A 22,298-nucleotide genomic window follows, 5' to 3' on the forward strand; every position below is an offset into this window, starting at 1 on the left:
GCATGCACTTGTTCTTTCAAAACTAGATTACTGCAATAGCCTTTTTTACGGGTTACCTGATAAACATGTTTCTACTCTTCAGTCCATACCAAACAGAGCGGCCAAGTTGATTGTCGGTGGTCTCAGATACAATCATGTAACTCCTATTTTGGAAAGTCTTCATTGGCTCACTGTTAAAAAAAGAATTACATACAAAATAGGCCTAATAATGTATAAAGCGTTACATGGTCTGTTACCAGGTTATCTGATCAATAAAATAGAAGAAAAATCCGTAATGATGAGTGGCATGAAGCTGAGGTCAGATGATAATATTTTGCTGGTTGTCCCGGATATCAATTTACAGATCGCGTCAAGAAATCTGGCTGTTTCAGGACCGGCTGTTTGGAACAGTTTGCCAAGATTTTTGAAATCTAAAGACTTGAAGCTGGATGATTTTAAGAAGAAATTGAAAACTTATTTATTTGCACTTTGATTTTGATTTTGAACTGTTTATTAATAACTGCCATTGTATACTGTTCTTTATTTTTTTTTTTTTTTTTTTTAATTGCTATGGATGGCGCTTTTGAGAACTTTTTGATTTTAATTGGCGCCTTATTAAGTGTTTTAATAATAATAATAATAATAATAATAATATATGTATATACATATATATATATATATATATATATGTTAGAAGGAGAGTATATTTTATACAGTATTGTATGAATTTTACCGAATTGTTGGCATTTATCAATTTAAAGTTTGTCTTTTCAACTTTTCTTGCTAGAATTTTCTGGAAATTATCCAATTTGTTGAAAATAGAATTATTATTTAAGTTCATCATGAAAATTTAATGAAACTGTTGTTATCCAAATTCATCATGGAGATAAGGCCTTATTTCGATTTTTTCATAAATCATCTTCGGTGCAGGTTGTGTTTATAGTTTCTTTAAACAAAGCAAAGTTCTTTAGCAAAGTTATAAGTTGTTTTGCCTCTAACTCTCGGAAAAGATAACTTATAACAATTTCCATAAAATTCTACAAGGAAAATTGAAAAGACAAATTTTAAATTAATTAATGCCCCGTAATTCGGTAGGATACATACAATACTATTTATATACTCATTTATATATACCCATAACCATATATTGTATTGTATTGCATGACTTGTATAACTGCCATCTTGAAAAGAACCTCAGAAGCACTAGCTTCACTGTGGATTGTTGAACAGATGATTATATATATATATATATATATATATATATATATATATATATATATATATATAACTATAGCTGCCTTGCGTGCTTTTGAGCGAAAGATTAGGCCCACCGCTTATAACTGGTGGTTGTCGTCAGGATGGGTGTCCGGATTTAAAAACTTTTCCCCAAATTATTCCTATGCCATCACAAAGAAAAACAACGGCCCCTAGTCCCCAGCAGGCCTTAAGTGGTCAAGGGGTGCCAAGAATCCCTGGGAAGTATGCAATAGCGGAGGGATGTTGCAGAAAAATTCAGAATGGCCCCTCTATGGTACTTAGACTTGGAACGCTCAATGTTGGATCACTGACTGGCCGCAGCATGGAAATCGCAGAAATGCTCGAGCGTAGAAGGATTGACATCTGCTGCCTTCAGGAAATCCGATGGAAATCGAATGGTGTCTGTCATGTCAACTCAGACAAAGAAAAATATAAACTATTCTGGAATGGTCAAAAGACGGCCAAAAATGATGTTGGAATTTTTGTCAGAGAACCGCTAGCCCAAGAAGTACTGGATATTAAAAGGATTAACTCACGTTTCATGTGGATCAAGCTTCGCATAGAAAAGCAAACAATGATTATTTTTTCTGCATACGCACCACAGACAGGCGAATCAGAAGAGATGAAAAATGACTTCTGGACTGCATTCTCTGACACCATCTCAACAATACCAAAATCTGAAACAATCCTGATTGGAGGCGATCTCAATGGCCACGTTGTTGAGAAAACAGATGGTTTTGACAACGTACATGGCGGTTTTGGCTATGGAAAACGGAATGAAGATGGCAACCGCATCCTTGAGTTTGCTGAAAGTCACGGGTTTTGTTTACTGAACACATATTTTAGAAATAGGTTGGAACATCTCATAACATACAAAAGTGGGCCATCAGCCACGCAAATTGATTTCTTTGCTGTCAAGCAACCACACCGAAGGCTGTTTAAAAACGTCAAAGTTATACCAGGCGAATCATGTGTCGCCCAACATAGACTCCTTGTGGCAGACCTGGTTGTCGAACTGTCAAAACATAAGTCTAAACAAATGCCTCGGAGAATCAAAACGTGGAAGCTGAAAAGCAATATTCATCGAGAAAAATTTTTGTTTGTCATGCTTTCACCAATCCACAACAACAAATTCGAAATAGCACTGTTTTTGAAGCCATTAAAATAGAGAAAGTCACATCGTTTCAATATCTAGGGGATGTTCTGGATTGTACTGGAACAGCTGAAGCTGCCGTTCGAGCACGCATACGTGCAGCCTGGAATAAATGGCATCTCCTTGCCTCTATATTGATGTGGCGTGACATCCCACTACCACTACGATCAAGACTTTATAAATCTGTGATACGTCCGGTGTTGTTATATGGTGCAGAAACATGGCCAATGACAACCAAACTGGAACAACAACTTCAACGAACCGACATGAAAATGCTTCGATGGATGCAACGAATTAGTCTAAAGGACCACATCAAATCTACCGAAATCCTGCGTCGTGCTGGTTTAGATGATATAAAGGACGAATGCCGGCAACACCGTCTGCGGTGGTTTGGTCATGTCAAACGAAGTGGAAACAGTGCCATAACTTTTCTTGTAGATGTTGAAGTACCTGGCACACGTCCCAAAGGCCGTCCAAAGAAGTCCTGGTCGCAAACAATCGAGCAAGACATGAAAGCTCTAAATTTAAATGAAATGGATACAACTGATCGTCTAATTTGGCGCAAAAAGTTGATGGCAAAGAAAACAACGTCCTACCTCGGAAAACCGGGTCTCTGGACGCAAAACGAAGATTGATTGATATATAACTATTGTATTGCAGAATTTATACAGCGCCTCTTGTGAGTTGACTTCAGAAGCGTATATATATATATATATAACTATATATATATATATATATATATATATATATATATATATATGTATATTTATATACATATATATAAACTTATATATAAGAATGCATGATTTTATTATATTACATTTTGTGAAGCATGTAAACAAACATATATACAAAAGGCATGAGCCTATTTAAAGACACAATCGCTAAAGAGAAATAATATCAGACAGTCCAAAAGAGAACATTATGTTACTGAACATAATAAGGATGCAAACAATCGTTCAGCTAAAACACTTCGTGAAAATTGATAAAATTCTTGAACCCAATAAAATAGTTGTTTAGCATTCTATGAAAAGCTACAGTTCGCATTATTGATTCATCTGTTTATTTATTTATTGCTCATTGTTATTGTTAATAGGCTTAAAAATATAAGAATCTGGAATTTGAGCTTTAGTTATACTTGCAGCTAATGTTACAGATAAAAAAAATTCAGAAGTGAACATGTACAACAAAGAATGAAAAGAAACCTCTTTTTTGAACGTATCAACAAGAAATTTGAGAAGTGTGTTGTCAAAGTCCTCCCCACCTAACAGTGTGTCACCATTTGTTGACTTTACCTCAAACACACCTTTCTGGATTTCAAGAATTGAAATATCAAACGTTCCACCTCCCAAGTCATAAACAGCAATCCTGGTTGAAGATTCAAAATATCATCAATGGAATAATACCAATATAAAACAAAAATCACAATAATAAGTCAAGTAATTGTTAAACAATAAAATAATGTATAAGTTTATAATTCTACAGTTGCAACTATACAAATGAAATGTTGTGGAGTCCATTTATTCATTCAAATAAACTTTGCCAATAAGCAGCAATAACGTGTGATGACATTCAATAACATTCAGTCAGCATTGATGAAAATTTATGAACATTCAAGCAGCCTTCAATAAACATCCAATAAGCATCCGATAAACATTCAATCTGCATTTGAAGAACATCTAATCAGCATTCAATGAACACTCATAGAAAGGTTCAATCAACTGCTAACAATTTATCTTCTGCTTTGTCCATGCCATAAGCCAGTGCAGCAGCAGTAGGCTCATTGATGACCCTTAAGACATTGAGACCAGCAATTTGACCTGCATCTTTGGTTGCCTGTGTGCGTGTGCATGTGTGTGTGTGTGTATATATGCGTATGCGTGCGTCGATGTGTGCATACATAAATAAGTTCATATTCAGTTGTCAGTGCTTTTTTATAAAACAATACTATGCTGATTAGATGATTAGATGATTGAATGCTGATTAGATGTTCGAACTGGTTGTCACAAACTGTTATCCTTAGAAGGGAGCAATGTTGAAAAAACAAAAAATTGATGATAACAAAAGCAGAATTAGTAAACTGTTGATCATTATTTCTGAAAAGTAGAATTAAGATACCTGTCTTTGGGAATCATTGAAATAGGCAGGAACAGTGATGACTGCATTCTTTACTGTGACGCCCAAATAATTCTCTAAAGTTTGTGTCATAAAATTGAGAATTAAAGAAAAATATTTGCATAAAATACATTATATTAAAATTATAGTTAAATAAAAAAATGTCCAAAATAGGTAATTTTACTAGAATACATATTTAAAGCGTCAGTTTCTGTTATTTCACATTTGGGCCCACTCAAAATAAAATGCATAGATTGATAGCTTCAAACTATGATACTCAACTATTCAAGACATCCATTTTCATTCTTGAAAACATCTCAGCACTTCAGCAGCTTGCAAGTTATAGTAAATAACTATGATATAAATATGGCACTAAAAAGTAGTATAAAAAATGTTTTGTATGAAACATGCACGACCTCAACCACCGACTAACCGGCTGTTTCTTTCATTTTTGTGAGAACAAAAGCCCCAATTTGACTTGGTGAGTACACTTTTCCCTGCGCTTCTAACCAGGCATCTCCATTTGACGCTTTTACTATTTTGTACGACAAGTTCTTCCTGTAAAAATAAAAAAGAGGATAACAACCAAGTTATAACAAATGAATGAAAAACGTTGCTTGTAGAGAAAGGTGGATGCCTTAAATAAAGATGCTTGCATTAAAAAAGTTTACTGCAATCAATCATTTTATTTCTTAAAAAATACATAAGCAAATAAAACTTACCATTATAATAATTATTATTGTTATTATTATTATTATTACTATTTATATCCTAGCGCCCAGCGCTGCTTAAGTCATGTGGTTTAATTCATAAAAAGACGAGTTTAGTTCTTTACGGAATTGTTGAAGAGTTAATCCAGGCTGACGAAGATGGCTTGGCGATGGAAAAATTCCTGTTTTTGGCCAGGATAGAAGATTCTGACAATCTGAACGTAACTGAGGATGTTGAACATGTTTAAATCTATGTAAACAACACTTGTCAGACATTTTAATGTATCCCCATCAAGCGAATTTCTGATCTGTCCTAGCCTTCGTAGTTGAAACAAACATTCCATGTTCAACTTTTTGACATGATGATCCATAGACATATTTTGATTCAACGTGATTCCCAGATTATTGACAGATGAAAAAAACTTAATAACTGATTCAGATATGTCAATAGAGTTGACGCAAATAATGAAACTATAATCAGAGTTCACACCACTAGGAAAAACCGTGCATTTACTAGGTAGAAGATCAGTGGGCGAAACAACAAGATGAAGTGTACCACCAGAAAAATGAGTGGGACCAACGACTTAATTACAAACTTGAAAGGCATCAAAAACATCCAGCAAAGCAACAGCTTTTTTGTCATTAAGCCTTTCAACATGGATATTAAAATCTCCTAGAATCAACAATAAATCAGCACAAACAGAAATGTACTCCAAGACCATCGTAAACTCGCCAAAAAACAAAGGTGAAACTGGTATAGAACTCAGGCGATAAATAGACAACAAAATAAATTTAGTCTTATTCAATATAAAATAAATAGCAATTGCTTGGAATGACTGAATAGTAGGAAGTTCAATTTTACGAAAAGGCTTTTGGAAAAAAAACTATTATACCACCATGGTAGGATCACTTGGCGTTAAATAATCAACATAAACATATTTAGGTGGCATAGCTAAGCATATGGTATCATAATTTATAAAATCATGCCATGACTCAGTTACAATAAAAAATTCAAATCCTCTAACAAAATATTATTAGCAACATCAACTTTCTAAACAATATGGGACGAATCCATCCAAAGGAGTTTGTCCTGATAAATTTAGAAAAACTGATGACCGATGATCAATATTTTTTAATTTTCAATACATAATTGATACCAAGCTAAGTTCAGTCAAGAAGCAAAAAAGCTTTTTTCCACTTAAAGTATGAACCCCAGCAATAAATGTGAATATTCATTAAGCAGTTCCATGATGTTAAAACCAAATTACTAAAAATTTACAAGTTAAACTTCAAAAGTAAAAAAATGAAAAGAACCAACATGTCCTTCTGAATTTCAGGGTCATCATATCTTCGTCCAATCAAACGTTTTGTGGCATACAAGGTATTTTTAGAGTTAGTTACTGCTTGTCTTCTGGCAGGCTGGCCAACCAATCGTTCACCATCATTAGTGAATGCAACAACTGAAGGTGTAGTTCTGGCTCCTTCACTGTTCTCTAAAACTTTTGGAGTTTTGCCTTCCATGACAGCTACACACGAATTGGTTGTACCAAGGTCAATACCAATGACATGCCCTTTTATTTTTTCAGAGGATCTAAATGTTCAATGTCATTATTACTTAAAAATGAAGCATCCAATCACAAATTTCACGTAAAATTTTTAATCTACTCTTAAAAAACTAACATGAAACGTTTCTTGTTAGCCTCAAGTCGGTTGATTGAACAGACAGGAGTCAACTGGAAAATGAAATTTAAAATTGAATTAAAAGTCCATTAAAATCACATTTCAATTTAAAGATTTTAATAATTGTTTTATTGTTTTATTTAGAATCAATTTTGTGTAGTTTTTATTTTTAAAATTGCAAAAATTATTTATGTAATAATAACAATAATAATAAAATAGATGAATAATGAAACAATAATGGTAAATGATTCTAAAAATTGGACAATATTGGTAGGCAAAGTAACTGAAAATGAATGCAAGACCATACAAAAAGATAATACTAAAGAAAAAAGACAAAAATATACCAAGGATCAGTATAATGGTGTAATTTGCATAAAAAATGAAGAGTGTTGGAGTAATTGTAAATTTTTATGACATCTGGAGAGAAAATTTCCCAAATATATTTTCATAAAAATACATGAACAAAAATTAACTCGAGATCAGAGAAGATTTTTATTGCCAAAGAAAAGAAGTTGTCTGATGAAGAATTAAATCATTCATTATGATCCTAATAAAATACCCAATTACCATCAATTATATGTTAGACTTACGGACTCAAACTGACAAATAATTTAATAATTAATTTCACTGCACACATAGCCAATTACAGCAGAACCAGATATGGTAATTTATGGCCATTTAACTTTTATTTTAACATTTACATAAATTTATGCAACATAGGTCTAACTAAAGATAAAATAAATGAATTAATGATATTAAATTTAATTATGTTACTACATATTAAAATTCAAGATGATGCAACAGCAGCATGAAACATTTTTTAGTTTATTATATAATTATTTATATATTAAATTAATTACCATAAAAAAAGAGAAAAATTTGACAGCCTCATTGCCTTATAGGCAGCCAAATATCAACTCAAAATTTCGATTACAAAGATTGATACTTTTACTTTACAGCATTTTCCTATTCTACGTTTCGAAATATAAGCGTCACTTATTTTATTGTAATTAATTATTATCAAAAACAAAGTTAAAAAACTAACTTTCTTGAAAACATTTGTTGCCGAACAACCTCCATTAAGCGTTTTAGCAAAAAAAGGAGAAATTTTCGTTATTGAGAGCATTTTGATGATTCTGAGAGAGATTTTGAGATAAACACAAGATGATGAAAGAGAATCAGGCGATCTAGAACATGTGCGCAATATTACGCTGGCAGAAGGTCACTAACGCATATCTAACTAAATGCTCGGTAGGTGGATAAATTTAAGGGCTGTGCAGAGCAAATATTAATATACCGAGTTCAATCGTTTTACATTTTGTCGGATTTTTTAAAAAAGTATTTTTGTTATGCCCAAGAAGCGGTATATCGAAGATGAATTCCGATAGCTTCCGTATACGTGATATGCTAATAACCCTTTATAGCACATTATTATTATTCCTTATTTTGCAAAGTCTTCCAAACATGGACCGATTGAGGAAATTGGAGCTGCCATCTCTGACCTACAAACTTCGAAGGGAAAACCTTTTTTGCAATGTAGAATAATTCATGGTCATTTCCCTGCCGACGTTGTCCATACTTTAATATTTGCACACGATGATAGTACAAGGGGACACAACTTCAAGCTAACTCTATAATTACAAACACGGAAATGAATTTCTTGGTCATGAGAATTGTATGAAAGACATTGGAGTAATGGTTAATGGAAAGTTGAATCTTGCATAGCCAACCATGTTAAAATTTAAGAAAGCCTATAGAATGCTGGTTGTTTTAAAAAGCAACTTCCAACAAACGGGCAAAGACACTATTGAGGAAAATTACTCTCTGGATTCTACTCCTACAAATTTCCGTTTTGACCGTTTTGAAGGTGTTACCTCTGAAGAGTTAGAAAAAATAATTCATTCATCGACAAATAAATCCTGCAGTCTTGATCCGATTCCAACATCTCTCGTAAAAGATCTGTTATTGCCTTTCCTTTGTCATTTTGTCATTCAATAAATAAATGTCTGCTCATGTCGTTTATGCTCATTTCTCAAAAACAGCTATAGTGAAACCAATGTTGAAAAAGGCTGGATTGGCGCCTGATGTCGCGAGCAACTATAGGCCGATATCAAATCTCACTTTTGTCTCAAAAGTCGTTGAAAAAATTGTCGCTCGTCAACTCTCCGTCTACCTAAGCAAAAATTCACTCTACCTCAGCAAAAATTCACTGCTACCCAAAGTTCAGCCAGGTTTTAGTCGAGCTCATTCAACTGAAACGGCTGTTCTCAAGATAGTTTCTGATATTTGAGATGCTGTTAATATGGGAAATGTGACAATGCTCGCGATATTTGATGTTAGTGCAGCTTTTGATACTGTGGATCATGATATCTTGCTAAAACGGCTTTCAGTATCTTATGGTATCATAAGATACTGAAAGCTATGGTATGGTGAAATACATGGTATCACAGGTGATGCTTTAAAGTGGTTTCAGTCATATTTGGTGAGGAGAATGCAAATTGTCAGCGTTGGTAGTGATGGTTTAGATACAGCATCTTTGGAATTAATTTGTGGCGTTCCGCAGGGCTCGGTTCTTGGCCCACTGCTGTACATATTATACTATTGACAACGTGGTGGAAAAATTTGGTATACACTGCCATCTGTTTGCCGATGACATCCAACTGTATGGATTTGAGTCCACAAACTCCCTACATGATCTGTCCGCGGTCGTCACAAATACAGTTAACGCAGTTGGCCATTGGATGACGGCAAATAAACTTAAATTAAATGTTAAAAAAACCCAATATAAATCTTAATGTTGTGTTGGATCCAGATTTTTCGATGAAATCCCATGATAATCAGCTTTGCAGACGACGTCTAAAAAACTATTGGCTCAATTTATATATATTATATATTTTATCAATTGACGATGATAAGCCAGATATGTTGATATTTACTGAAACCTGGCATAAATCTCATAATGACTATGCACTGCAAATGTGCATTCCTTGCTCGTTTTCACATTTAGATGCACCACGCACAAATTTAGACGGCCAGGTGAGAAAAGGTGGTGGTTTGGCATTAATTTATAATGAAGTAAAGTTCAAGTTGAAGCATTATGAACTCGGCCGACGATTTGAAACATTTGAGGCACTAGCCTGTTTAATTAAAATAAGGTCAGCTCAAATGCTGAGTATGGCAATCTACCGACCAGGATCAGTTGCTTCGGGAGAACGATTTATAGATGAAATTTTCAATTTTTTGTTCATGGTGTGCCTAAGGGGACAGAGTCTTTTGATTTCCAAAGATTTCAACATCCCCATAAACAATAATGACAATCAATTAGCATCCAACTTTATGGAGCTAGGTTCCTTCTTTGGTCTGGTTCAGCTGGTTAATTCACCAACCTATCTACGTTTCGGGCAACATTTTGGATTTGGTTTTGGTTAATGGTAATATGACAGTTTTAGAGGTAAGGGTGCAGCCACCGATGGTATCAGACCATTCTTTGGTAGTTTCAGAGTTCATGATGACGATGCAGAGGCGCATTAAAGATGATGATGAGGTCAGATACTACCGCGATTGTAGAAGAGTCAAAGACTCAGATGTGATGTCAATGTTGAAGTCGTCTCCACTATGCTCAAATCTTGAGAACTTGGTCTCAGCGTCCCAAGATGATTTCTGTGAAATACATACATCGACATTTTCCGAAATTACAAAGCATTTGGCTTTTTTAAAAATGGTCGCTGGTGGTAAAAAAAAATCTGCTCCATGGTTAAATGACAGTTGTTTCCATGAAAGACGTTGTGCAAGGCGATGTGATAGAATTTTCAGACGAACTCGGACTACTTCTGACATAGAGTCTTGGAGAAAACAATTAACCAAACTCCATGATCTTTATGATATGAAAATGCGATTATTCTGGATGAGTAAGGTTGCCAATAGTAGACGTAACCAAAAAAATTTATGGAATTTGTTGAATCGTCTACTGGGCAACGAGCAGCAATGAACCGAGTGTTCATCGTTGATGGCTGATGATATGATGAGGTTATTTGTGAATAAGATAAAAGCTATCAGAGAAGAAACGTTACAAAACGATCCAGAGCACACAATTAGTCAGTGTGACAAGTTCTGTGTACGGAAGATGAGGTTAAATCAGCATTTGTGGGATCTAAAACAACAGTGTGTGCCTTGGACCCATCCATACTAAAATTTTAATAAAATTCATGAATTGTTTGGTGCCATTTTTCTGTCTATGGATAAATTCATCATTCAAAACTGGGGTATTTTCACGAGAACTAAAATCAGCCATTATCACCCCGCTGCTGAAGTAAAATGGTCTGTATAAAAACACAAGCAATAATTATAGACCTGTCTCTAATCTACATTTTGTTTCAAAGGTCTTTGAACGTCTAGTGCTGACTCGTTTGCTGGGTCATTTATCCACCCATAGACTCTTGCCGTCGGTTCAGTCGGCTGACAGACCTGGTTCACCTACGGAAACTGCTCTTCTAAAGGTGTTTGGTGATATAGTAAAACAAGTTGATAATGGTAATGTAGCATTGTTGGCGCTTTTGGATCTCAGTTCTGCATTTGACACAGTTGATCATGCGGTGCTTTTAAAAAGATTATCGGCCTCGTTTGGTATTGGTGGTGTGGTGCTTGATTGGTTCGCTTCATATTTGACGGGTCGTGCACAAAAAGTATGTTTTGGTGGATTGGTGTCTGATGAGATGGAAATGCAAACGGGTGTACCACAGGAATCGGTACTGGGTCCGATATTATTTCTTATGTACGTGTCTGGTTTACCGGCTTTGATTTATGATCATGGTCTGGGGGTTCACATGTATGCGGATGACCTTCAAATCTATTTTGCAGGCCCGATTAAAAATGCTCAAGCTATTTTTTGTAGTTTAATTAGGTGTATTATTGATGTGAACAATTGGTTAAAATTGAATCGTTTGAAGCTTGACCCAGACAAGACAGAGTTGATATGGTTTGGTTTTAAGAAAGCTTTATTTGCATTAGGAGGTATGACTTTTGATATATTTGGTAATAGATTGATCTCGGCTGACAAAGTCAAAAACTTGGGTGTGACGTTTGACAGTGATATGACCATGTTGCCTCATGTCGCGAAACTCAATGCTATCTGCTTTCTTCAGCTACGAAGATTGTATCTGGTCAAGAAATATCTTTCAGTTGTTATTTTTACTAGCCTGGTGGTGACTTTTGTACTGTCTAGATTAGACTATTGCAATTCGCTGCTGTATGGTGCTGGTGTAGGGATAGTAAATAAAGTTCAACGAATTCAAAATACTGCCGCCAGATTGGTCATTGGTCTAAGTAGACGTGATCACATTACAAAGTGGTTGGAAAGACTATACTGGCTATCGATCAGGGAACGGTTAAAGTTTAAGATGGCCGTGGTGGCTCATGGTTGCGTACATGGTAGTGGCCCAGAATATCTGAAGGAGGTTTTTCGCAAAAGAACTGAAGTTGATGTGGGACATGCGTTGCGTTCGGTTTCGTCAGAAATGGTGGTAAATTCTAGGACCAGGACAAAACTGGGTGACAGATATGTGCAGGTTGCTTTGCCCAAGGTATGGAATGATCTCTCAACAAGATTGAAGCAAATTGTTCCAGAAAAAGATTTAAGAAGATAGTTAAAAAGTTATTTGTTCAACAAAGCATTTAATCACAGTACTATCCTCTGAGGAATGTCAAAAGAGTGAATAATAATAATAATAATAATAATAACAATGTTATTGTTAATAATAACACTCGTGTGGCTATTTTTAGTATTGATTGGTAGTGTCGATTCCGACAGGATACGCACCGGTCAATTGTGAAGTTGTTAATTGGGCGGGTGTGTTCGTTCTGTTTTATTTGTTTGTTTTCTGCATTTGAAACTTCATTATGTTAATAATTAGGTAAGAGAATGACCGTCTATAATTCTAAGATTTTGGCATATATTCTCAACACCGGTAGGTGTTAAATTAACTAATTTGAAACTAACTACATTTAGTTCTAATAGTTTTCAGGGTCGACAAGGATGGTGTAGCTACGAGGCTTGTCTGCAGTGAACGATGTTGTGAAGTTGGATTGGTGATGGCCGGGATGAAGTGACGGATGGTGTGATGGATAAATTGGTAGTCATAGGCACCGGCGATGAGGACTATACGTTGGATTGCATCTATATATATTCGATTATTTTGTTAGAAATATGGTACTGTAGATTATTTTTATTGTTGTTGTTATTATTAGTGAATTTATTTGTTTTTTTTATTTTATTTTTTTAATACCATTTCATATTATTATTGTTTTTTGGACATTTAAATTATTATCACATATTAGATATGAGCACATGGATTTTAATCTACGCTCAATGTTTAAATGTTATGTTAATACAATAATATTACTGTTATACAAAAGTTTTGTACGTAGTCATTTGGAATATGCTGCCTCGGCCGGGTGTCCATAAAAGAAAAATTTAATTGATTCGATAGAGAAGGTACAAAAAAACAGCAACAAACTTAGTGAAGGTTGGGGTCAATAGCTTGGGTTTGATGAGAGACTGGGGCTCTTGAAACTGCCAACATTAAATTATCGTAGATATAGAGGATATATGGTAGAAGTATAAACATGGCATGCATGATGCTTAGGTTACACCTGATTTCAAACTGAGCCAGTTTAATATAACTAGATGCAATAACTACAAGATTTTTTAGTCACAAACCGCACTATGACATCAGAAAGTTTTGTCTCACAGAAAGAGTGGTGGATGTATGGAACAGCCTCCCTAATTGTGGTTAGCTCTACATCTATCAACACGTATAAAAAGACATTGGATGGATTTTGGAATAATCAACCTGTGTACTGATAGATTTTTCTGTAGACAAAAGACAATAGAGGCATATGCCAGTGCCAATTTTTGGCCAGGAGAAGATATCAGATAGGAAGTTTGGTTTTCTTTTTGATTAGATAATTGTTGCTACCAAAACTCAAATGATTTTTAACAGCAATGCCACACTGGCTAGTTTTTATGAAATAGATATTAAAATGTAGAAATCGTGACTGCAGCTGACAACTTGACCGAATGCGGCTTCAAGCAGTCTACTTGAACATACATTATTTCGTATGGAAATGACATATCCAAACCCACAACTTATGCTGATAAATGCTGCAACTGCAAGCTGTAAACGTTCGTTCATCAAACTAAGGTTAATATCAACTTTCTCGATGTATTTAAGAGCTTAAATAGGACATGATCATTTGTCTGACTTAACGTTGCTTAGTGCAGACAAGGAACTGTTGAAAATATTTTCAATTATGTTATTGATAACCACAAAATCTCGAAGAGTATTTTTTGCAGGAGGATAAATACGACTGCCGCGATAGATTGTTCGGTATATCTGTTTCATATTGCTTAATGATGCCTTTTCTTTATCTTAAGTAGTTATGTAAATATTGATTACAATCATTATTGGCAGGTAGAGGGGCACCGACCGACTTTGTTTGCTGCATCGGGCACCTGTCGCCTTCATCAGTTTTGAACCTCTTTGCGCTTTTATTTTACCATTGTTTTGATTTTTAATTTGAAAAAAAAAACATTCGTGCGATCATCTTTCTGATAGCGTTTTTTTAAGTTTAATACGTGTTGTTCATGGACTACCACACGAGTCTAAGTTTTGGAAATAAATTATCTACCATACAACAACACACGTTTAGACGACATTTTCCCTGAGATCGGGGGTTGCCGTTTGGCTACCTATGATGAAACCGAAATACCCCTCGACGCGATCCACATCTGTCACTCGCCTCAATATCACGCAACCCCGCTTTCACTCTGTCCTTCTCCACCTGCTCTCTCCATCCTAATCGCGGACGACCCCTTCCTACCACTCCTTCAACCTCGAACTCCAACGCTCGCCTAATCCCGACCCTTTCATCTCTTCTCAACACATGTCCATACCACCGCAATCTCGATCTCCTTATCAATGTTACAATGTTTTCATTCAGTCCCATCATCGAAATCACATGCTTTATATACCCTCCCTTTCATCTTCACTGACCATTTCTTTCAACACAACACCCCACCCAGTTCCCTAAATTTCATCCATCCTACACGAACTCTAGCCGTAACAGTGCTCAAACATCTTCCATCCGCGTTCAGCTTATCCCCTAAGTAAACAAAGCTTTCCACTCTTTCAATACCACCACTCAACCCCGTCCTTGCGTCCGTCCTATTAATCACACCCCCTAAGTAAACAAAGCTTTCCACTCTTTCAATACCATCACTCAACCCCGTCCTTGCGTCCGTCCTATTAATCACACCATGAACACATTTCTTACATTTGAACGTGCCTTCCACCTTTTTCAGTGCCCCCCTCACACCACTACATCTCTTATGCACCCACTTCTGACATCCTATACACAATACCGAGTTAGCCTTCACTCTCCTGTCACCTACCACACAGGGGTCTATTTTACTTATCGATCCCCACCTTCCCCACTCACCATTACCTTCGTTAAATTATATAAAGAAAATAAATATAAATAAATTATCTACCATATCACTAAAAAATTAATTAACAATTAACCTATTGTTATAACCTTGCTACCGAACGCACTAGATTCTAGCGTATTCCAGAATGTTCTAGTGACTGGAGCATTCTAGAGTATGCTAGAATCGGACCATCGAGAAGAATCTAGAAACGACGCTTGCGAAGAGTATATAAGCGCACGTCGCAAGAAGATTAGTGATATTCGTGATTAGTGAAATTCGTGATTTTGTGAATAGCGATTCGGTGAATTATTTAAAGCGATATTTGATTTGTTTGTCATAGCGATGGATTTTGAAAGATTTAAAAGTTAATTGTTGCGTTAGTGCGAATTTACTGGAAATAAACAATTAGTTGATTTCTTCTGTAAATAAAGTTTAATAAACAATAATAGTTGATTTCTTCTGTAAATAAAGTTTAATAACTGTTTGGAATATTTTATTCAATCGAAGATTTGAACCCGTCGCATCGTAAATCGGTTACGACAGCGAGTATTATAACACTATTAATAAATCAATGAAGTACATTTCTTGCATGACGTACATTAATCCGACGCCCAATTTTTAATCTTTTAATAAGCCACTGTAGGACAACTACCTTAATTTAAATTTAATTTAAACAAAGCTCTGTTCGCCACAGAAAATCAATCAAGACGTGTTCATCTGATTTATTTAATATAATAACATCAACGGCAAAAAATAAATCATAACATTATTCAGTTTTTCAAAAAATATAAATTAAAAAAATTTCAGTCTCAACATATATATATATATATATATATATATATATATATATATATATATATATATATATATATATACGCATTAAAAACATAATTCAAAAATTGCGGCTATTAAAGGAATGAATTTAATATGCTGACTAGTTTGCATTCAATCAAAGGTGGGAATGTATCAATATATAAATAAAAACATAAACACACATACATACATACATGAATAAATGTGCACTAACAGTTAATCAGCATTAAAATACAAACCAAATAAATAACATTGTCTAAGACGTCATCATCCATCATTTTCATTTCAAATGAGACTAGATAATAAAAACAAAACATAAGCAAGTTTGAAGAAAAATTAACTAGATAACCACATTTTTAAGAAAATTTTGATCAATAACTTTCTAAATAAAAAAACATTTGAAAGTTTTCTGAACAAAATATCAATTATGAAAAGGTAACAATGAAAAAGAATGTTTTCCTTACACCAAACGAGCTCTTTTATCAATGACAAGACCAGATGTGTTTGCGCCGTCTCCAACATAAGATCTTTTGAGATTACCACCGCCAGCAACAACTGAATAACCAAGTGACTGATCATTATAAAAAGCCGGCAAACCCACAGATGCAGACACATTTCTTGAAACTAATGATGGAGATGACACTGCAGACAAGTAATCAATCGGAATTAATTCTTGTTGATATAATGCATTGGCTCCAGAATTTTGACCAAAAATAGCGGTTGCAGGTGAATCCAGGGCGATCATAGTGGGCACTGGCAATGAAACTCCTTGTAGCTGCGAATACCCAGCTATCAACTGATTAATGTCTGATGTTGGGGCTTGAGTGCTGTTAGGGAAGCCGAATTGTCCTGAACCTGCTGAAATGAGATTAAGTGTTTGATAAGGAGTAAGCTCATGCTTAGCGTACTGCAGAAGATTGGCATGACCAGCTGTCAAAATATCTATTTGCTGTGTTTGTTGGCGAAGTTTATTACTACCAGTATTAGCAATGTAATCGTCCAATGAAATTATTGTTGACAGTTGGTCACTATTAAAACTATTCTTATTCACTAATTGAGCTTCATTGACAAGCAAGTTGTTCTCAGAGTTACCACTTTCAGAATCGTATTTTGCATTTAGCTGATTGATAACTTTTTGGAGTTGCATATTTTCAGAGGAGCTCAATAAAGTGTTGTTAACAACGGAACTTTTTGTAACTTTTGTTTGTAATGTTGCTCCAATTCCAATAACAGAAATAGGTAGAACATCTGTCACATTCTGTACCGCCTGTAAACCCAACAACTCCGGTGGACCTTTAGCATTTATTTGGTTTATTACTTGTTGCAATTTTGGGTTAGCAAATATGTCTGGCTTGGAATTCTTTTTGTTGACATCAGAAAATATTTTAACAAGATCATTTTCTAAATGAGGAGGAGCTGAGGAATTAAGAGTAAGAATGATGAGAGCATAGGGAAGAACATGGCGAGGGTAAACTACAGGCTGCTGTGAATTATTGATCTCATAAAGATAAACCTGCAAGAAATGTTTGATGAGAAATTTATGAAAATGCCCAACTGACTGAACTGATAATATAATTAAAAAACCATAACAGTGAACAACGTGCAATAAAAATGCATTGTATATATGGCAAATCCAAATATGAAAAATAAAAACTTACAAGAACAAATCGCTAACCTGTGACCTATCATACTGAGATTGCAGAGAGTCTTTGATAGATGGTTGGATGACAGAAATGTGAGCACTGAAGCCAGCAGTGGGTTCAATGAACTCTCCAACAGTAGCTGTTCGAGGTATTGCTGTTGTCACCTTACCTGTCACATACTGAAATGAGCATTAAAAAATTAGTCACGAAAAAATAAAATCTAATAAGCCTGCAGATATAACAGCTAAGAAGGACAAGCAAACTATTTAATTGAAAAAAAAAAACAATAAAATTAATTTCTTTTTCAATCAATCTTCGTTTTGCGTCCAGAGACCCGGTTTCCCGAGGTAGGACGTTGTTTTCTTTGCCATCAACCTTCTGCGCCAAATTAGACGATCAGTTGTATCCATTTCATTTAAATTTAGAGCTTTCCTGTCTCGCTCGATTGTTTGCGACCAGGACTTCTCTGGACGGCCTTTGGGACGTGTGCCAGGTACTTCAACATCTGCAAGAGAAGTTATGGCACTGTTTTCACTTCGTTTGACATGACCAAACCACCGCAGACGGTGTTGCCGGCATTCTTCCTTTATATCATCTAAACCAGCACGACGCAGAATTTCGGTAGATTTGATGTGGTCCTTCAGACTAATTCGTTGCATCCATCGGAGCATTTTCATGTCGGTTCGTTGAAGTTGTTCCAGTTTGGTTGTCATTGGCCATGTTTCTGCACCATATAACAACACCGGACGTATCACAGATTTATAAAGTCTTGATCGTAGTGGTAGTGGGATGTCACGCCGCATCAATATAGAGGCAAGGAGATGCCATTTATTCCAGGCTGCACGTATGCGTGCTCGAACGGCAGCTTCAGTTCCAGTACAATCCAGTACAATCCAGAACATCCCCTAGATATTGAAACGATGTGACTTTCTCTATTTTAATGGCTTCAAAAACAGCGCTATTTCGAATTTGTTGTTGTGGATTGATGCAAGCAGGACAAACAAAATTGGACACTTTAGATAAAGTACTAATTATTTTTGAACAACGTTTGTGACACCACTGGTTACACTGCTGACACTTGATTGAATTGTTACCTACACCAGCTTTACAAACTGAACAGGGCCATCGTCCAGTAGCTGTGGATTGGATGGGTTCACCAGTGTTCATTGCTTTGGTTTTGCTGATGTTGACTTTGAATCCATGATCGGCGAGTCTGGTATTCCAATCTTCAAACATCTGTGCTGCATTCTGCTCAGACGTGGCTGTTAAACGATATCATCAGCATATATTAGATTCCAAATGTCACCAGTGCGTATTGGTTTTGTGATTTCTTCCATCACAGTTATAAATAACAGTGGACTGAGAATGGAGCCTTGGTGAACTCCAATGCCGATGTCAAATGCATCTGTGTTTCCAACCGTTGTGCTGACAAGAGTCTTAGTATTCGTATACATTTCCATCACAAGTCGAAGATATTCTGGAATGAGTTGTCGACGTAGACTCCATCTGATTGCTTGATGGGAAACTCGATCAAATGCTTTTTCAAGGTCTACAATAATGTGTGATAGTAGTTGATGCTTTGCGAGGTACTTCTCTTGCAGTTGCCGAAGGATGTGAATTGCATCAATTGTTGATTTCCCCGCTAGAAAACCAAATTTAGAAAACCAAATTTCTCATTTTTATTGAATATTAATTATTAAAAGATTCAACATCAATTCTATTATAACATAAACAAAGGTCATTTTACATTATTATATTTTTGAATAATTTTGAAACAGTTCTAGCAGTTTTCATTGTGCTTTGTTTCAAATCATGGCCCATTAGAATTTGCATGAGTTTGAAAAGTTCTCCAAAAGAAGGAATGTAGCCAACTGCCAACTACCCTGAAGTAAAGTTTGCAGTATTGAAGCCAGGATGCTAAATTTCTTGCTATTTAAAGACAAAAGTAGTGGGTATACCTAGGAAAACAGCAATTGTTTAAAATAGCCAAATGCAGAAATGGATCGAACCAGGAATGTAAACTGTTATAAAAATATATAATTGTCTAATGGTAAATTGTCAGATATATTTATAAGATTTCCAAAAACCGTCATCATTAGTTCAACGTAGTACTAAATTTTTCATGTGCAAGTTAAAATTTATCTTAAACATTCCATGCTCTGATAACAGTTAATCATCATGCTATGAAATCACATTTTTTTATGCATCACTGTTGTAATTCTGATATTGACTCAAATCAGAATTTGCCCTGGAATAGAAATTTGTACAGGTTTTTAAAAACTTAAAAGAATCACAATCATTTTTCCAGAGATGTGATTACAAAAAATTAAATTGATACAAAAATATTTAGTTAGAGCATATCCAGAATGGATCTCCAAATTTGGTCTAACACTTGACCAACAATTAAGTGAAAGATATCATGTAGTATGCTAAATGATAACAAGTGGAAATGAAGATGCAGGTTAATGAAAGGCACATGATGTTATTTAACTTCATATATTTGATTTTGCAACCCTAACAAAAACATAATGATTGATACTTTTGTCAGAGATCTGAAGGATAAAATATGTACAAATAAATGACTCTAAATATCAACAAAAAATTAATTTAAATAATTTTTGATATTCTAAACATGCTTCTAGTTAACAAGTAACATACCTTGCAAAGGACAAGTTTTATGACATCACAACCAGTTGTTTTGACCATTGTGTGCTGAATGCAAACATCAGCATGCTTGCACAAGTAAATGCCCATATTATTGTAGCCAATAGTGTTATAGTCTGATTCCTTTGTTGACAATCCATTTTGAACCGTCAATAATAAATTGCCAGTATCATTTTCAACAGTGAATCCAAATTTGCTGTCAAGCTCAATATCTCTACAACCACCTCTTCTGAATTCCTCAACTTTATCTAATGAACAAAACAAAAGAAAGAATATATAAATTGCATGAGACCAATGTGGCAATCTATTTGCATAAATGCACACACACACGCATGCACAAAGACAAGCAGAGATATACATACATATATACACACACACAAACAAACACACACATATATTAGTACAAATAGTTAATAAACATCACAACATTTTTTACAGCAAAGCTTTTCGGTTTTTCTAACAATGATTTTACAGTAATTTTCAAGTTTATTTAAGTTAATTATGAAACTTATAAGTCAATTTTTTCAATGTATGGTAAACTAAACATAAAAATTAGTGATTTTCTTGAAATTTGTTGGAACATGGCAATATGAACTTGTATGTTTTAAGGATGCATATAAAATAAAATGGTGCACATCACTAGTTTGCTTTCCATGTTGTTATGTTTGAATATACATATAAACAAAATGTTTAGATAAAAAAAATATTCAATCTATGGGGGCCATGGACATGCAGACTGAATTCTTATAATTGTGCTGTAAAATTCAGTTAGTCATAATCAAGTTAATCCTTATCCTATCTATGTGCATGCTAATGACAAATAATTTTGCAGAACAGCAGGGTCATCTCTTTATTCAAGTCATTTCATAATCATGCAAGAGTAATATATCTTATCACAAGCAAATGTTCTTCATATCATATTATCACATCCATTTCTAAATGCTAAAATAATAGTCATTATTAAATAGTCTAATTGCCCTATTTAAATCAGCACTTTGCTCAATGAATTGCTCTGACAGTACTGCAAAAGCAATGATCATAAACAATAACAAGATAATAAAAAATGACCAAATAAAATAAAATAAGGTACGGTCACACCACTGGTAAGTAGCCCTCCTTTCAGCCTTTTGTTACTTACTCTTACTAAGATACTAATTTTAGATTAGAATGATAAAAATAAATGAGTAATATTTAAGTTTTAAAAATTCATTCAAATTTGGAAGCCGATATGAAACCTACCATCAAACAGTTGATTTAAATTATGATTGCTAAGTTTATAAATTTTTAGAGGAGTCCATTTGGTTGTGTAATTACCGTCCAAATACGATTTTTTAAGGATATCAATTATTTCTGCGCTTGCCGCACTTTTGATGGGAAATTCAGTGAAACAATCTAAAAATAAAAACAAACATTAAATTAATTATTTGCATTCATTTTTATGATTAAAAAAATATCAACTAGCCTTTAATCGAAATCATTGTTACATAGTATGGCGATGTACCGATCTTTAACGCCAACATCTGAGCTATCATAGTAACACAGCATATTATTCTATATATAAATATATAAATCGAAATAAGACCATTGATATATTATATCAACAGTTTTATGAAATTTTCATAATGAACTCGGAAAATAATTTTATTTTCAATAAATTGAACAATTTATAGAAAAATTTAGTAAGGAGAATTTTAAATGTGTTAATCCTAACATTTCGGCAGACAGAAAAGAATAACACTCATCAAAGACGGGCTAAAAATACCTTGTGCAGACAAAGACATTAAGACAATATTCAGGTT

General features: G+C 34.6%; 3 protein-coding genes across 3 annotated transcripts in view; 1 reads left to right on the forward strand and 2 right to left on the reverse strand.

Moving 5' to 3' along the window:
* The window catches only part of HELRODRAFT_185768 (hypothetical protein), a 17,823-nt gene extending 9,704 nt beyond the window's left edge, over positions 1 to 8,119 (reverse strand). The window contains exons 1-7 of the mRNA XM_009023156.1: positions 7,940 to 8,119; positions 6,895 to 6,947; positions 6,533 to 6,805; positions 4,938 to 5,062; positions 4,508 to 4,581; positions 4,119 to 4,225; positions 3,595 to 3,757 (exon numbers count right to left, since the gene is read on the reverse strand). Coding sequence (XP_009021404.1) covers positions 3,595 to 3,757; positions 4,119 to 4,225; positions 4,508 to 4,581; positions 4,938 to 5,062; positions 6,533 to 6,805; positions 6,895 to 6,947; positions 7,940 to 8,020 — 876 coding nt within the window. The 5' untranslated portion in view covers positions 8,021 to 8,119. The remainder of the gene's footprint in view (positions 1 to 3,594; positions 3,758 to 4,118; positions 4,226 to 4,507; positions 4,582 to 4,937; positions 5,063 to 6,532; positions 6,806 to 6,894; positions 6,948 to 7,939) is intronic.
* Positions 8,120 to 8,896: 777 nt separating this feature from the next.
* Positions 8,897 to 10,882, forward strand: HELRODRAFT_175765 (hypothetical protein; the record flags this gene model as incomplete). Its single annotated transcript, XM_009023157.1, has 3 exons — positions 8,897 to 9,125; positions 9,923 to 10,143; positions 10,241 to 10,882. 3 exons carry the CDS (start codon positions 8,897 to 8,899, stop codon positions 10,880 to 10,882), a joined length of 1,092 nt encoding a protein of 363 aa, XP_009021405.1.
* A 5,770-nt stretch (positions 10,883 to 16,652) lies between these two features.
* The window catches only part of HELRODRAFT_175766 (hypothetical protein), a gene marked incomplete at both ends in the record, with an annotated part of 8,383 nt that continues 2,737 nt past the window's right edge, over positions 16,653 to 22,298 (reverse strand). Inside the window, 4 exons of the mRNA XM_009023158.1 lie at positions 16,653 to 17,705; positions 17,868 to 18,014; positions 20,494 to 20,747; positions 21,814 to 21,891. Of these exons, the coding sequence (XP_009021406.1) occupies positions 16,653 to 17,705; positions 17,868 to 18,014; positions 20,494 to 20,747; positions 21,814 to 21,891 (1,532 nt within the window). The remainder of the gene's footprint in view (positions 17,706 to 17,867; positions 18,015 to 20,493; positions 20,748 to 21,813; positions 21,892 to 22,298) is intronic.

The sequence above is a fragment of the Helobdella robusta genome, assembly GCF_000326865.2.
Source record: "Helobdella robusta unplaced genomic scaffold HELROscaffold_35, whole genome shotgun sequence".
Taxonomy (NCBI): Eukaryota; Metazoa; Annelida; class Clitellata; order Rhynchobdellida; family Glossiphoniidae; genus Helobdella; species Helobdella robusta.